This window comes from Glandiceps talaboti, chromosome 2 (assembly GCF_964340395.1).
Source record: "Glandiceps talaboti chromosome 2, keGlaTala1.1, whole genome shotgun sequence".
NCBI classification, from domain to species: Eukaryota; Metazoa; Hemichordata; class Enteropneusta; family Spengelidae; genus Glandiceps; species Glandiceps talaboti.
Window position 1 is genome coordinate 7,957,056 of NC_135550.1, and position 17,703 is coordinate 7,974,758.

General features: G+C 35.5%; 2 protein-coding genes across 3 annotated transcripts; one reads left to right on the plus strand and one right to left on the minus strand.

Moving 5' to 3' along the window:
• Positions 1-1,800: 1,800 nt before the first annotated feature.
• Positions 1,801-7,895, minus strand: LOC144453725 (mitochondrial amidoxime reducing component 2-like). Its single transcript, XM_078145065.1, has 7 exons — positions 7,666-7,895; positions 6,336-6,527; positions 5,756-5,924; positions 5,019-5,159; positions 4,053-4,120; positions 3,399-3,470; positions 1,801-2,278 (listed from the first exon to the last, which is right to left on the minus strand). The coding sequence occupies exons 1-7, from the start codon at positions 7,887-7,889 to the stop codon at positions 2,143-2,145; spliced, it is 1,002 nt and encodes a 333-aa protein (XP_078001191.1). The 5' UTR covers positions 7,890-7,895; the 3' UTR covers positions 1,801-2,142.
• A 121-nt stretch (positions 7,896-8,016) lies between these two features.
• Positions 8,017-17,703, plus strand: LOC144453522 (putative inactive tRNA-specific adenosine deaminase-like protein 3). 2 transcript variants are annotated; one of them, XM_078144833.1, is made up of 9 exons: positions 8,017-8,314; positions 9,081-9,143; positions 9,699-9,753; positions 10,481-10,557; positions 11,269-11,482; positions 12,135-12,246; positions 12,667-12,826; positions 14,689-14,944; positions 17,518-17,703. In XM_078144833.1, exons 1-9 carry the CDS (start codon positions 8,275-8,277, stop codon positions 17,690-17,692), a joined length of 1,152 nt encoding a protein of 383 aa, XP_078000959.1. In that variant the 5' UTR covers positions 8,017-8,274; the 3' UTR covers positions 17,693-17,703. The 2 variants fall into 2 exon arrangements, with proteins under 2 accessions (XP_078000959.1, XP_078000960.1); XM_078144834.1 differs by having other exon boundaries at positions 17,545-17,703.

Sequence of the window (17,703 nt, forward strand, 5' to 3'; positions counted from 1 at the left end):
TAGATATAAAAATCTTTTTGATCAAAAATCTATCATTCAAAAATTATTGAGCAGACTGGGTTGAAATTTGGTGGGGAGCGTTCTTAGGAGAGTTAGATTAAGAATTGTTCAGGACATGATGAGCCCATCAGTGATATGCAAATTAGGTCTAAAAATGTGTCTTTATGGTCAGAAATCTATAATTCCAAAACTACTGAGCAGATTGGGCTGAAATTTAATGGAGATACATCTGGGGGATGTGTAGATGAAGCTGATCCCGTCAGCAATATGCAAATTAGGTCTAAAAATCTCAATTTTGGTCAAAAACTGCATGGTGAATGGGTTGAAACTTGGTGAGGATGTTTCTGGAGGTATCATTCTGCAGGTATAGTTGAAAACATTTTGACACAATTTGCCCTAGCAACCATGATCACGCTCTTAGCAACAGTGAAATGACAATGCATATTACAAAGATAACAACAAGGATGGGTAGGTAAGTGCGCGCGCACACACACACACACACACACACACACACACAAATTCTAATGTTAGCAATATAATTTACTAAAAACAATAGTATTCTGAGATTTATCATAACTTCTATCCTAGCCAAACGATATGTCATCAAAACCTCATACTGGTAATATGATACCAAACCGACTGATATGACATCTTAACCTACCGATATGACATCCCAACTTACTGATATGACATCCCAACCTACCGATATGACATCCCTACCTACCGATATGACATCCCTACCTACCGATATCACATCCCAACCTACCGATATCACATCCCAACCTACCGATATCACATCCCAACCTACCGATATCACATCCCAACCATTATATTGCACCAGACTTCAACAACTTCACAGAAATGAGTCTAAAATCGGTACTAAATCATTATACATTTATTGTATATTTATTACAGCTTTCTTATCTTGTACATTTTTCTAAAAGTGATAAAATAATTATATATTATATTCTGTAAATTATTAACTTACACTGGAGTGCATTCGACAGTTTGGTTCATTGGGCATCAAAGTTATACACATTTGTGAATATACTTGCAGGATAAAACATAACTTGTATGTTTGGTAGTCAAGTTTAGTCACATGAATTGTTTCAGCTATAATTTGCAATCAATATCAATTGATCTAACAGGCCTTATACAGTTTAGAGTCAAGATTCAAAGATTGTGCCCTGGACTTATTGCTACTTTTAAACCGTGTATTATGTCATAAATTTGTACAAACTTTGTAAATTTCTGTTTGGTCCTTGAATTGTTCTTTAAGAGTAATACAATACTTCTCCTGTTGAGTGGTTTTTTTTTTCTATCTTCATCACTGACATCTAGTCTGTAAAGTGCAGCATATCATACCACACTACTCACGTTAGACTCTCTCACAGTCCTCGGAGCTTCGCATTACTAAAATTAAAGCAAAACCAGTTATTTTGTATGTACCGATATCATTGACATAACCATACTCGAATATCCTTGTACTGTGTGCCCTCATTGACCACATAGAGATAACATTCGTTGACGTGTGACGTGACTGCCACGCTCCATGTTTCTTGTGAAGCCCGAGTGAAACATAAAGCGTTGCAGTCACACGTCAACAAATGGTTATCTGTGTGTGGTCGATGAGGGCACACAGTACAAGGCTATTTGAGTATGGTTATGTAGATGATATCGGTACTTACAAAATAACTCGTTTTGCTTTAATTTTAGTAATGCGAAGCTCTCAGGACTGCGAGAGAGTCTATACTCACTTCAGAGTTGATAGCGTAGTCTGACATGTTGTATCTTGCAGACTACATCAACATCAAGTTCAAACTGTTGATTGAAAGGCAAGTCTAGTTGGCTGTACCATTGATTTACATATGTATAACATAGACATCATAAATCAGTTACCAGGCATCAAAATCCAAACTATATTATTTGTAGCAATTCTTCAAGCACATCACTAGTTGGATTTTATTTGTATTGCTCTGAAATGAATTTTTTTTTCACACTAAAGGTTGGACTTCTAAATTGTTTGTTGAAGGATCTAACTATTAAAATCTAACTAAATCCCCGTCATACTTCAAGTTCAATGGCAAATCCTTAGTTGGATGTACCAATAGACAAGTTATTCAATTGTAGATGTTTTCAGTTTCATTTTTCACTCGTTGCATACACTGTATCGCCAACACGAACTGTACCCATTACATCCACACCAAAGTTGGCACCAAACAGTGGAGAATCTTTGTAGATTGATTTATTAGGGTGGTCTTCGGGGCACAGACGATAACTGAAAGATATGAAAAGGTAAATTTACTAAATTATGAAAATGTAACAGACTTTGTTCAGTAAGTTGGATGTGGGCATTATCGTAGTCTTTGTTACAAGACCTCATATCTGTGCTCTGAGGTTGCCAAACAAAAGCCGAAGGAAGAGAGTACTTAGGAGAAGCGCCCTCGTTTGCACATTTCAGGTGCAAAGTGACCTTCAGTCACTTGTATAATTAGAAGAAAGTCCAACGGTCTAGCAACTACACTAGCATTATCAGTGATGACATCAAATAATAGCTGTTCACTGTGTTCATTTGGCTATTTTCAAAATCCTCATTATGTTGAACTTCATTTGGAAAATTGACACATAAATTGATTTGTTAGTTTTAAAAACAGCCTGCTAAGTTCTGAAACTAGGTATAGATTCAGACTGTTCCTGTATTGTACTCACTTCATGCTCATACATATTAAAATTGATTGAAATTAATAAAGAGAAATTAATAAAGAGAAATTAATATAAAATGAACATAATTATGTGAGCTTTCCCTTTCAGAAGGGAACACTACTCCAGGAAGTAGATGTATGTTCATGAACTTTTAAAGTTCTGGAAAGTCATTTCATGATTTCACTTCACATGAAATTTGCACAATTGCCTGGAAACACCAAATTGAAACTCTATTCCACCTCTTAAGTTCTCACACTGGTCCACCATTGCACCATGGGACTTAGGCATACATAAATATTGATTAGATGCACACTGAATATTCATGATTATTTATCTAATGATAATAAGCACTTGGAGTGGTGTTCCCCTTTAATAGTATACTTGAAATGGAATTCATACAGACCCTTGATAACATACCATAAGAACAACTTTTGTAACTTTTTTTAAAATTATGAATTACACATAAGAAAAGTTTGAAAACATTTTACAAATTTTTTGATTGAGTGCATCCTGGAAATATGTCACAATTTAGTTTGAAAGGTCCAGCCGTTGATCCGCTTATGTAACCACTAAGGGCACACATTATACAAAGCAGAAGAAATCACTGGATCTTTCAGGCTGTTAATAATCTTTCTGATAATACACCGCTCTGACACAGAATACTGCAAAGTACTCATCTTATAGAAGATACTCACGTTCTCAATGTTTTCAGTGGTTCAGAGTCATGCATTATTCCAGTCTCTGGATCAACTTTTGTAACTGTACACCTAAAAAACAGATAAATCAGTCAACAACATGAATTTTGATAAATAAATCTCAAAATACATCTTTTCAAAGCTCTGACATGTATTTCAGTAAAACAGTCAAATGCTCTAATCTCTTATTGACACTTTTTCCAAGACCTACACTTTTGAAGTTGTCACCCTCTGACATGTTCAGTATATCTAAATACCTTGTGAGAGCCCACAGACTACAAGAGAACACCAGACGTCCCTCAACTGTAACTGTCGATACCATCTCTCACCTATGTACAATAGTGTACTGTCAGGTGATTTCATTAGGAGGTCACATGACCAAACGGCAAACCATCATTACGCTGATGACGTCCGAGTGATTTGGATGAAAGCTACGTAGACGCTTCAAAAGATTTGATTCTAATGTTAAAGGTAACTTCACTATTGAAACTAAATGTTGTTAGACGTGATTCCACATGTTTTAAAATTTGGAATGATATGGAGATATTTCAATATGAAACAAGAGTAACACCATGAAGCTGAGATGTTACAAAATGTGCCCCTTTAAACAAAAGTAGTCACAGCATGAAATTATAAACATCAATTCCAATATACCTGTGACAAAACTTGATACGTCTTAGTGATACACCACGTGCACCTATCTTCAAATATTTCCAATCATCCTACGAAGTAATAACACAGAAAAAAAATATCATTAATAGAACAAACACATGCATAATAAATCAAACACTGAAAATAAACAGTTCATAACTTTTTATCTAAGAGTTCAAGTAGCTGTTAGAAGAATGAATGAGAAAGTAAAAATGAACAAATTTCCTTAAGACCTTTACTTGGATTTTCCACAAATGTAAATGTATAGAAACCGTCCATTTGTTAGATTTTCATATCACTGTTATTGTGTTTGTTACTAAATATAGAAGAAGAAGGTAAAAACACATACAAAGTCCTGATATGGAGCATACTTTAAAGGAAAAACCTGGTCAGACGATACCACAATATTGTCATCTTTACACTCATTTATTGTTCAAGATACATATATGTATGATAAACATTGTCATAACTATCATTAGTATTCAGTGCATAACTTTCAATCAGCTAGTGTAATAACTGTATACTTCTTTTCAAACAGGAATATTGATAATTTGAAATTACCCCATAGTGATTTAATTACTATCTTCCACAAAGGCCTCTATAGTCGACAAAACACAGAAGTAACTTTGATGTCTGGAGTTGAGGAAATGTGTGAGTTGCAAGTGGTAATTCAATAAATAACCTGCAACCACTATGACTAGGGTGTGTGCCCACTCCACATTGTACGAGTCTGATTAAACGGCAGTAAGCAGAACAGCATCATGACCTTTGACATTACCTTGGTCAAAGGTCATAAATAACAAAAGTTGATGTGCTGTTAGCTTCCTACATTATGAAACATATTCAATGAGAGACAATCGTCAATGACTGGGCTTTATTTCAAAAAAGTTGAAAAGAACTATGGTATACAATGAAGAAACAAATAAAATTCCTAGGCTGTGTAAGTGAACATATATACTAAATACCCACCTCATCATAGGCCTTTGTTCCTGAGATAACAAAATTTGGTCTGAAGTTCTGCATAGTAACTGGAGTGTCTAATTTCAGGTTTAAATCTTGTAAGGAGCTTTCTCCAATCACCATGAATGGTGTGCTGTCCTGGTATGCTAGCTGCCAATCATAACAAAAATCATAAATTTATATAAATGCACATGAATATATGTAATGAATGTATGGATTATTACAGTAATACTGTGAAGAAACAATCTGATGAAGACCACATCAAATATGAGATGTTTTAGTTACTTCAATCTATGTTTAATGTGCCTGTCTTTTTATATTCACTTCTGTACACATTTTCTATGTAGTGTATAATATTTGGCAATGTACTTTATTGATTTAAATCAAATTCAGAGATTGTGCAGAGTGCTAGTTACAGCAGGAGGAGATCAAAGTACCTGAGGAATACCTTTATTGTTCAGTAGAGTCAAACTGAACATCACCCTTCTTACATACCGATCTCTTTGATTTTAAATCAAACCCAGTTGGCACTGGGGTAGGTTTGAACTCAGACTGCAATAGCAGCCACACCAGGTTTTAGCTCAACCACAAACAAACAACCTTTGACCTCCGTTGAAGTGAACAACCAATCACTGATATCACACTCACAGAGAATAATCATCAGCCATTCAGTTCGGACAGAATCTGTTAAAAACATGTACATTGTTTCTGTTTTGTTCTACTTTATGAATTTACGGCACACTTACCACATCTCCGTGACTTCCAAGTTTACCGAGTAGAGGATCTTCAGTGAGTACTTTGGGTGATAAGTTATCCAAATAAATCAGTTTAAAGTTAGGTTTATTCAAGAAAGTACTGAGCCAAACTTCCGCCACTTCACCACAATACTTGCCATCAATGTCTAACCTCCAAACTCTACAGAATAAATCAAACAAACAAGAGAGAACACTGTAGAAGTCCTCAAAATGAACATGGTTTTGCTTATATAAGTTGATATATTGTCTTTTTGTCCACTTTTTCACATATAAAATCATATAACTAAAGCTATTTATCATTATCATGAAAAGATTTATTTTATTAATTTATTTTCATAAAAATACCTAAATACCAACCGCACAAATTACTAAATAGATTACTTATTTATAATAATAAGAATATTATCATGCACATATTTGAAGAATTCAATCAACTGGGATTTATACAAAAATGGAACAAATTTCATTTAATGTTCCCTAACGATATGGCCGATTCCCATCAAAAACACCATCACGAACAGTGCATAGATTCTATCAGATGTTATATTACAACAGAATCATATTAACTTACCTCGACTTAATGACTTCTTGTTCACTGTGAGGGAGTTCACTGACATTTAGGGGTACTTTCAATGTTGGCATGTTAGGTGCGTCTAGTTGTAAGTATTTTTCATCCTCTGAGAGACTTGGTTGAATTAAAGCCATCCTTGGTTCTTGGCGTATTGTCGTAAACACATTGTCAGCATTTACTACCATCCAGTTTCTGCAATAAAAAAATGATGTCATGTCAGTTAATTTCCATAACTTTCATCATTGTTCTGAAAGTAGACAAGTCCGGTCCCTTTATCACTGTGATAGAGGGATTGTGATCCATTGAAACTATTTCCTCAGTTCTAGTTCAGGGCCTTATTTATTCTTTTACTTTTATTTGTGCATCGTCTCTTTTTCAAGACCATTTTAATCCATACATGCCACATAAAAACCCCTTTTTTTACTGTGAAAACTGACAGTCATTGTGGGGACTGTAATGAAGGAGGGTACAGTGGGAAGCAGTAAACATATCAGATTATCAATATACTTCATCTCTGGTGGTATAGACATATTTAATAATGATATTGATTGTGATATATGACAAGTGTCAGAAGTAAAATCACCACTCGGTCATTCCACATTTTTAATGCATCTTCTGAGTTTCTGCAGTATTTGAATTAGTTATAAAGCTTAAAAACACAAAACATGAAGTATTAAGTCTTAATAATAATTGGTTACGTTACTCTGCATTGCTGATTTTTCTGACTTCTTTTGCCAACAATTTTCAAATGTTTTCAACTATCAACTTTGAACATTATAAAAATGTGTACTTTGATCTGCTTGATTTACATATACTGACGTGACCACTTCGAGGTGACATTATGTTCAAAGAGAGACAGTCTGACTTACTTTGTTCATATTAAAAGACTCTGCAGCTTTTTACTGCACATATCATGAGGGGAAGAGGAGGGTTTCAGATGTTGTACACTGATGTATAAATAGGGCCTATTATATACTATATATACATATTGGAGGTGTGAAGCAATTTCACCTTTGACATGTATATCCCAGGGCATGGCAAGACAACAGGTCAATCTGAAAATTTGACATCTCTTTTGATAAATCTACTTTTTACCCCGGGGTTCTTACAAACAGAAGTTGCAAAGGTAACACTGCATGTCTGCAAATCTGACTTCCTAACATCAATGATCATCATCATAACATTTTGGTTTTTTTTTTTCAAATTTGGTTTACAAAAGTTTGTAGAAGTTGTCCTTGTAGCTTTCGGTCTTACAACATAACCTGTTTACTTTACAAACATCACAAATCAGCTGCAAGGACAGTGTTTGTACAGTATTGTTTACTCTGACCTATCTTTCAGTGGACCACTTCTTAACCCTGTCTCTGTACACCTTCCACCAGCAAGTGGAATGCCTCGACAGGATTTCACAGGGTAGATATACACAGATGAAAGTTTGCCAACAGGTATCATCTTTCTTGTTTGTCTGCGAGATCTATACCACCACCAAACTGTTCCGATCGCGCAAACAGCTAACCCCCCTACGACGAGGGGTTTGTTGAATCCAATGTCCATGATGGTGGGTGTTAGAAACTGTCACGTTTTTAATATGTTTTTTTATTTGACCTGACCTGACCTGATCTGACCTTGTACCTTTTTGTCGTTGGGGGCGCGTATCATCTCACAGTGGAGTGGGGTGCATGAGTGAAGAGAGAACTCGACCAAGTTGTACACTCTACAGAATTCAGAAGGCACAATACACGTACATGCTTTCTCCAATGTTTAATAGCAAATCAACGTTATCAGCCGTGACCATGTCAAACATGTAATTACATTGTTACTGGTTTCCCAATTCACGATAAACAGTGACATGATGATCTAGGCTCTCATATGTGATATTCATCCCATGTGACTTTATTTACATTCTCCCCAGATGTATACATGACATACGAACTGCAATATGCAACAAGAACGCAAGAGGCTTAAAGTGGATGGTACAAGTAAGTCTATAGTGTCGTAAATACCTTTAATATTTGATAGCAGTACATGTATAGTCACAGTCAGTAACCTATGTGTTTAGGATCCGTGTTTGTAGTGAATCTTAACATATTACTTTCTTTACACCATTCTGTGATTGGCATAGATCAAGTCATGTGATGTTAACTAGTTTGGTGACCTAAATTTGCATACATTTGGCAGTCAATTGAGTTATTACTAGTGTGGTGCACTATAAAAGCAAGATTTGGGCACAAGATGCAACATTACCCCTCATGCTGTTATAATGATGTTGTAATTATTTCCTTCTGCTTTTGGGTTTGGACAAGAAGTAATAATTGTGCACAGCCCTTGAGGCAATAGGCATCTTATGGCAAACAGGAAGTATTAACTGATTGAGAATTCAAGTTCCTAATGCCTGGACTGTAAGCGGCATGATGACTTTCCTGGTTGAAAGTGCAATTTTCATTTATTTAGAAAATATGCAGGTATTCAAGTATTTCTTAGGAAAAAAAATATGGCAAAATATATGTATAGCTGCTCAATATGATCGAACAGTAAACATGTATTATTGGCATTTTATTACAAATTATACAATATCTTGTGTATGTCATGTAGATTAGGCAGTTTCCTTAAAAGGTGTCATATTCTTTTATTCCAAAGACTTTCGGTAAAGTGTATGGATAGAGGTAGACATAGAATTGAATATACATGCTGTATCATTATCATTTGTATGTATGTACTGAGAATAATATGTTATGATCATTTCAGATGATTGTCCATGGAGTCCTGTACCAGTTTTGTCAGATGAAACAACACAGCCCATAGAACTAGGTGAGTCTACGTTTACAGAAACATAACCCATAGAACCAGCTATAGGTTGAGTCTAAGCCTTTACAGGTTGATAGACATATTATTTACACACTCTCAAAGAAGCAGTAAAGAGATTCACAGATGTAGAATAGTGTTCAACCATTCGAGATACAAATTATGTTATATGCCTGAGAGTCTAAGCTTATAATTAACCTAATCCTAGCCCTAACTCCCAAGCTTGAATTCAAATGTGTCTCTATCTTATGTACACAAGGTCCACAGTAGATTTCATACGTTGTTAGGTATGTCTGGAAGATTTACTTTTAAATTATTAAGATACGTCAACCTTCATTCTCTGCCCACACCTACCATGCCACCACTGCCCATCCACACTTTTTGGAAAGGTCTCAGGCTGATATTCATCCATTTCGTTTTCACTGAAAGTAAATTTTACATTTTATCTATGTATTAGTAAATAATTAAACTTGCATCTTCTTAGAAGAGGTTGAACAATGATCCTTATAAGACAGTGCATAATGCAAATGAAAATTGATTATTGATTTTTTTTTTCATTAGTTGATGTCTATGCAGCAGCAATTGTGGACCCCAAGGAGACCTCAACACTTTTAAGGTAAAGAAAGGTGTAACAACCATCACTTTGTCAGTGCACTTAGTTTAGTTGCTAAAAATGAACAAAGAATATTAGGGAAGCTGGAATTGTCAAATTATTGACTTCCATCAGAAAGCAGGTTTATTTGCAGTCTGTGGTTTAGTTTAAGACTGTAAGATACATGTACATTGTGTCGCTCTGCCCTCACCAGCCTGTTCTTTCCTGGAGAGGGCGCCCTCACACATCAGTGAAAAGGGTTTGACCGATGTGTTATGGTGTCCCACAATGGCATACTTTACAGTCGATAGTTTATCCAGTCTCAAAATACACATCATTACAAAAGTGCATTCCTATTTTGACTAAGGTAATTATGCATAAACCTAGTTATTGCCTTTGAACAGAAAATATGGATTATATACCCTTGTCATTCTATGTCATAACAACCCGTGTCTATGTCACTGGTTCTGTGGCGCGCTCGAAATATATTAGTTAAAAACACCCAAATCAACATTGTTTTTCCCGATTTTTCATAAACTATGCTTGAGGTGATGTAATTATGTCATTCCGCAAATATTTTTCTTCATCCAGCCAGAAAATATTCTTGATCTAAGGATTTGGCACTACTAGTCTAGCGACTCATATAGTGTCAAAGCCATATTTTCCTTGGCTGTTTGGCTAAAAGAAGAAAAATATTGGGGAATAATATCTAAGTGTGCAACAAATCTAATGACAATTAACACTTTTTCAGGTGCCTTGGTGAACATTTTCCTCTGACAGAGTTACATCATTTAAAGAGAGTTCAGTCATACAGAGGAGGTCAATCTGGTATGTATGTAAATTTTATATACATGATATATATATATATATATATATATATATATATATATATATATATATATATATATATATATATATATATATATATATATATATATATATATATATATATATATATATATATATATATATATATATATATATATATATATATATATATATATATATATATATATATAATTATCAGATTTCTGTATATTTTGGAATATAACTATTCACTAAAGCCTGCTATAGTTGTGATCTTTGTCCGTTTCACACCTGTTCACTTCCTTCTTTTTATTTGCTGTACTCAACATAATTATCATGAAAACATTAAAGGGGGCACCACTCCAGGAAATGAAGTCATTTTCACAAGCTATGGGTTCTAGAGAGTCAATTCATGATTTTACAAAACCCGAAACTTGTAGATTGACAATCATGACTTCACTATGTATTCATTTAGTTATATTTTGTAATTTTGATTTCATGGAAACAAAAAGAAGTCAAAAACAAATAATAAAACACCTATATGTAAAATTGACTTCAGAAATGACTGTACATTAAGAATGGCAATGATCAAAAACGTTTGATCAGATTTGTAGATCAAAATGATGTACAAAGATGAACTGCTTGTGTGTTAAAACCTTTGTAAATCAAGAATGGAGACTTTATTTTAAAAGCATCATTAATAGTGACCATAGTTTGGATGTTCTTCTCTAGGCAAAGTTCTCCAAATTATACTCTGTGCTGCGAAGGATATTGAGGGTTCACCTGAAGACATTAATCTTGATGTAATTTTTGAAGACCGATCCATCAGTAGGACGGGTTTAAGCCCACCATTCCTGACCAAAGTTTCCAAATATCCACCAAAGACAAGACAACAGTTTGAGGAAGCATCCAAGTATTGGGCAACTGCATTTCACGAAAGTAAACGGTAAATCAGATATTATGCTAACATTACGGCATTCACTATTTAAACCCAAAAGTTGGTTATCACATGCAGTCGTAACAAGTTTTTCATAAATAGTGTTCGTTAGATTCAAGTTGGTGAGCAAAGTTGAAGTAAGTCTAAAGATGCAGGCAACGGGTAAAACTTGTTACACCCAATAAAATTGGCTGTCATCTGATAAAAATATGAAAAATGACAACAACCTAGGAGAGGAGGTACTCCCCAATTGATCCCCCTTTTACAACACAAGTAGCCTTTTGACTCATGACGTTGTGAGCAGTATGTAAAGATTTGACACACCTCTATTTATGCATGTACGACTTTAGACCTCATATTTAACTACATAGTTTCCAAGTTGAATTATCACAAACAATCAGGTCACAGAGTCATGACCTTATTAATAGCACTGGTTGCACTGCTCGGCTGTATAGCCAGCCATAAATCTCAAGTTCAGACTTTCGACCCCAAGTCTTAGCACCTTTGTAAACCCCCACGCCCCCACACTCCAATAATTTAATATGAAATTTCTTGCATCTGATTCACTTGGAACACAATGGGTATACAAGAGTCTTGTATTATGAGTCAAGTTGAAGTTGTTTATTACCATGATTTATACCATCATACTGATATCTTTCAGATTAACAAAGGCAATAGAAGGCCAACTATTTACTACCTCAGAAAAATACCTGATAAAAAAGTATATGACAATGGCCATAGAAATGGCACACTTTGGTAAAACAAGGGGAATGGTAAGTCTTTACAGAGAAAATCAGCCATATGATTTTCAAGTAGGTGTTGAACTTTGGTGACTATATTTGTTCAAATTAACTCCATTTTATTAAAAAATTCTTCCTACTACGTTGCACCAAAGGAATGTTTCATTAATCAAAGAACACATCATTGAATTGTACAGTTCTATGGAATCAAAACCAAAAGAAACACAGCATGTAATTTTCTTCGGAATTCTAGTAATTTAAAGTGGCACAGATATCTTATAGGACACACACCCACAGACTTTTGTCAATTGGGCTAGTGCCTAAGTTGTTAAGACTTTGAGATGAACTACGTATGTTAGTACAACTTGGAAGCTGATGCAGTATCCTTCTATGCTCTCCTCAATTCATTTATATAATGATGAGGAATTTTTAAGCATTTTGGTACTTTTACAGAAACCAATTGGAGCTGTCATTGTTGATCCATCCAGTGACGAAGTCATTGCCAAGTGCTATGATCTTAGATGTTCCAACAGACACCCATTATTTCATGCTGTTATGGTGTGTATTGATTTGGTGGCTGCAACTCAAGGAGCTGGTGCATACAAGTACAAAGGTAAGTACATTGAATACTTAGCTTTGTCATGGTGTTTGATATGAGGACATCTTTTTTTTTGTATTTACATTTTTCATCATAACACCTCAAACTTGATGGTTCAGTTGGCTGAAATGTAATATCATAATTACCTTTGAAGCTTGGTCAATTGAAATAATATGCAAATTACAATCCTATTAGTACAAGACAAGGGATGAACTGTGAACAAGTTAGGGAGCCCTCAGTAATTACAAGGAGAGGAGGGCTGTGGACAAATTAGATGAATTTATTAAAAGTGATTATATAGGAAAATTTGACTGTGAAATTCATACTGACTACTGAAATCTACCAATGATTTCTGAAAATGTCCAGGAATAAGTGAATGAATGAATGACAAGTATCTAAAGTATAAAAGAAATGTTACTACCAAATCAGCGTGACTATAGAGTTTCAGTTTATTAGGCAATACATTGTTTTTTACATTTTGTTACAAATTACATAGAACAAAATACAGACACAGAAGGAAGATTCAAACACAAAACTGTTTGTTTGTGTTCACAGTGAGATATAAAATGTGACATTTCATTTATGTGCATGCGTGCTATCAGTGCCTGTATTTCATTTGTGTAATTCATAACAAAAAACAATTGTGTAAAAAAACATTATGCCACCTAATTGAAGCTCTATAGTCATGCTGGTTTGGAAGTAACATTATGCCACCTAATTGAAACTCTACAGTGTCCCTAGTTTGGTAGTAACATTATGCCGCCTAATTGAAACTTTATAGTCTCCCTAGTTTGGTAGTAACATTATGCCACCTAATTGAAGCTCTATAGTCATGCTGGTTTGGAAGTAACATTATGCCACCTAATTGAAACTCTACAGTGTCCCTAGTTTGGTAGTAACATTATGCCGCCTAATTGAAACTTTATAGTCTCCCTAGTTTGGTAGTAACATTATGCCACCTAATTGAAACTCTATAATCACTCTGGTTTGGTAGTAACATTATGCCACCTAATTGAAACTCTATAATCACTCTGGTTTGGTAGTAACATTATGCCACCTAATTGAAACTCTATAATCACTCTGGTTTGGTAGTAACATTATGCCACCTAATTGAAACTCTATAATCACTCTGGTTTGGTAGTAACATTATGCCACCTAATTGAAACTATAGTCATGCTGGTTTGGAAGTAACATTATGTCGCCTAATTGAAACTCTATAGTGTCCCTTGTTTGGTAGTAACATTATGCCACCTAATTGAAACTCTATAGTGTCCCTAGTTTGGTAGTAACATTATGCCACCTAATTGAAACTCTATAGCCACCTAATTGAAACTCTATAGTCTCCCTAGTTTGGTAGTAACATCATGCCGCCTAATTGAAACTATAGTCATGCTGGTTTGGAAGTAACATTATGTCGCCTAATTGAAACTCTATAGTGTCCCTTGTTTGGTAGTAACATTATGCCACCTAATTGAAACTCTATAGTGTCCCTAGTTTGGTAGTAACATTATGCCACCTAATTGAAACTCTATAGCCACCTAATTGAAACTCTATAGTGTCCCTAGTTTGGAAGTAACATTATGCCGCCTAATTGAAACTCTATAGTGTCCCTAGTTTGGTAGTAACATTATGCCACCTAACTGAAACTCTATAGCCACCTAATTGAAACTCTATAGTGTCCCTAGTTTGGTAGTAACATTATGCCACCTAATTGAAACTCTATAGTCACTCTCTGGTTTTAATAGTACCAAATTTAGTAGGTTTTTGTTATATAGATTTATGACAAGTAGACTTATTCTAGACAGATGCTTACTTACAAATAAATAAATATAAAGTGACAGGTATTTCCTTTGGTGTCATTTGTATGGTTTTTATAGAAGCTGGGTTTCACTGGAAATCATGTGATAACTGCAGTGGTTTGAATGATGAAGGTCTAGTCTCTGGTGAAAGCAGCAATGCTGAAAAGGAAATAGATGATGATAAAGTAAACACCACATTACAAACAGAAAATGAATTTCAGAAAAATACAAAATTGAAAGTTGCCCAGCCAAGCCCAACTGCCACGAATCTAGCAGCTCTACCATATCTTTGTACGGGATATGACCTTTATGTTACAAAGGAACCCTGCGTGATGTAAGTACTCACAGATATAATTATATTCTCACCAAAAGTTTGAATGATATTTTGTTAGTCCCCGCGGATGAAGTCCGGAACGGGGACTTATGGATTGGGTTCCGTCTGTCCGTCCGTGCGTCCGTCCATCCGTCCGCAGCCGTTTCTTGGAGATGCCTGGACCGATTTTTTTTCAAACTTGGTACAGGGGCAACATGCTATGGCATACATATGCACGTCAATTTGTTTTATGATACGATCCAATATGGCCACCTAGCAACCATTTTCTTTGCGAATTTTCCCTGTCTAAAGCCATAACTCAGACATGCTTTAAGAGATCTCATTCAAAGTTGGTATTAGGACAGTGTTCTATGACATACATGTGCATATTCATTGTTGTCATGATACGATCCAATATGGCTGCCTAGCAGCCATTTTGTTTGTGAATTTTCATGTCCAAAGCCATAACTCAGACATGCTTGAACAGATCTCATTCAAAGTTGGTATTAGGACAGTGTTCTATGACATACATGTGCATGTCCATTTTCATTGTGATACGATCCAATATGGCTGCCTAGTAGCCATTTTGTTTGCGAATTTTCATGTCCAAAGCCATAACTCAGACATGCTTGAACAGATCTCATTCAAAGTTGATATTAGGACAGTGTTCTATGACATACATGTGCATATCCATTTTCGTCGTGATACGATCCAATATGGCTGCCTGGCAACCATTTTGTTTGTGAATTTTCCATGTCCAAAGCCATAACTCAGACATGCTTAAACAGATCTCATTCAAAGTTGGTATTAGGACAGCGTTCTATGACATACATGTGCATATCCATTTTCGTCGTGATACGATCCAATATGGCTGCCTGGCAGCCATTTTGTTTGTGAATTTTCCATGTCCAAAGCCATAACTCAGACTCCATTTTCATCGTGATATGATGTGGAGTCATGATGGGTGAATGGTTAGTGTGACCGGCTTGGAATCTACAGGTTGCAGGTTCGAGCCCCGTCGCTGCCTGCTGTTTGTTTCTGAGTGGCTAAAGTCCTTGGGCAAGATTTGAACCACAACTGTGCCTCAGTCAACCCAGCTGTATACTGGGGACCTGGTAGGATGTAGGTTGCAATGTGAAGGCTTTAATCCTATGCGCTTAAATGGCTGCAATGGATTGTATGCTCCCCGGGGAGTTGAGGAAGACTAAAGGGCCGTTGTGCTGTTCTGATCCGAGCCAGGGGTAATAATTGTAAAGCGCTTTGAGCACGGTGTGGGAAAGCGCTATATAAGAACCCAACATTATTATTATTATCCCCCATACCCAACCAATCCTTTATTGTTGGAGGCATATTCCATGTCCAACAAGCACACACAACATATCTAAGTCTGTTTGTTTTAGGTTCACAAATGTTGTTGCGTGATCAGAGTAGTGATAATTCCTTAAAACCCAATTATAGCGGGACTATGTCATTCTCAATGACTTGTTACATATGTATAGGTTGAGATGTTTATAGATATTTTGAAATACACAATAAGATAGTAAACTTTGTAAAGTAGGTTATGTATTGTGTTCATGGTTCCAAGAATCAGTCGGAAAATAAAACATATTTACTTTAGAAAAATACATTGGAAACAAAAGTGACATTTGGATCCATCTTCTACACACCTTGATCCACGCAGTGATTTTATTATTTAGGTGTGCTAGGTTTTTACTATCATAAATAATTTATTAATAACACATTACTTAAAGATCTGTCCAAAGCTTATAATTCTTTCAAACTTAGCAAACTTTTATGTCATGTTTTTCGCAGTTCAACATACAATGCACCCATAGATAAAAATCTTTGGGATGGCTATGTAAGATTTATTCTTAGCATATCAATGTTTGATTGTTATATGTGGATGATGTGTAAAGTCTGTAGTTTCAGCATGTTTTTTAGCACAACTGAACTGAGGTTCAGCCTGCTATTGGCATCAAGTTTTGTCTGTCTGTCTGTCTGTCTGTCTGCCAGTCAGTCTGTCTGTATGTATGTATGTATGTATGTATGTATGTATGTATGTATGCATGTATGCGTGTGTGTGTGTGTGTGTGTGTGTGTGTGTGTGTGTGTGTGTGTGTGTGTGTGTGTGTGTGTGTGTGTGTGTGTGTGTGTGTGAACAACCTAAGTGAGAAACTGCTGGATCAATTGATTTCAAATTTGATAAGAACATTCCTTGTGGTGTGTAGATGAAAAATATTTCAAATGAAAACAATCTGATTAATGGTTTTCAAGTTATTCCAAAAGAGGTTTTCTGTTAAAATAGGTTGTCTTTTACGATATAAGTCTATAAGGTATGGTTATGTGATATTACATAATCACTTGGCTAAAGACCATGGGATGTTCCATTATCCTGTAGGGGGTGTTTTAATGTTTCAGGTGTGTTTCTTTCACTGCACGTGTATGTCAGACATTGGACTTCAGTTGTACACATTGCCAGTGGCAGTACTTTGGGGGATTTATACTTGGGGATATTCACTCTATGATGAAATGGCCACAGACACTAAAAAAGAGACAGTTACATTGTTTTCCTGGTTGTATCATTTTAATTACAGGTGTGCTATGGCTCTTGTACATTCCAGAATTCACAGAGTATTTTATGGATCAAGACATGTTGATGGTGCACTGGGAAGCGCTTACAAGATCCACATACAACCAGGGTTAAATCATCACTTTGAAGTATTCCGTGGAATTTTAGAAAAAGAGTGTCTGCAATTGGATGATAGTTGACAACAACAGTA

What these genes read in the sequence shown, in the direction of transcription:
- LOC144453725 (XM_078145065.1), bottom strand. Translation starts at nt 7,889, where the DNA reads ATGGACATTGGATTCAACAAACCCCTCGTCGTAGGGGGGTTAGCTGTT. An exon ending in AGTGGTCCACTGAAAGATAG is followed by an intron (nt 6,528 to 7,665) that starts GTCAGAGTAAAC and finishes TTTTTATTGCAG; the next exon opens with AAACTGGATGGTAGTAAATG. An exon ending in CGTATCAAGTTTTGTCACAG is followed by an intron (nt 3,471 to 4,052) that starts GTATATTGGAAT and finishes TCTGTTTTTTAG; the next exon opens with GTGTACAGTTACAAAAGTTG.
- LOC144453522 (XM_078144833.1), top strand. Translation starts at nt 8,275, where the DNA reads ATGCAACAAGAACGCAAGAGGCTTAAAGTGGATGGTACAA. An exon ending in GAGACCTCAACACTTTTAAG is followed by an intron (nt 9,754 to 10,480) that starts GTAAAGAAAGGT and finishes ACACTTTTTCAG; the next exon opens with GTGCCTTGGTGAACATTTTC. An exon ending in ATACAGAGGAGGTCAATCTG is followed by an intron (nt 10,558 to 11,268) that starts GTATGTATGTAA and finishes GTTCTTCTCTAG; the next exon opens with GCAAAGTTCTCCAAATTATA.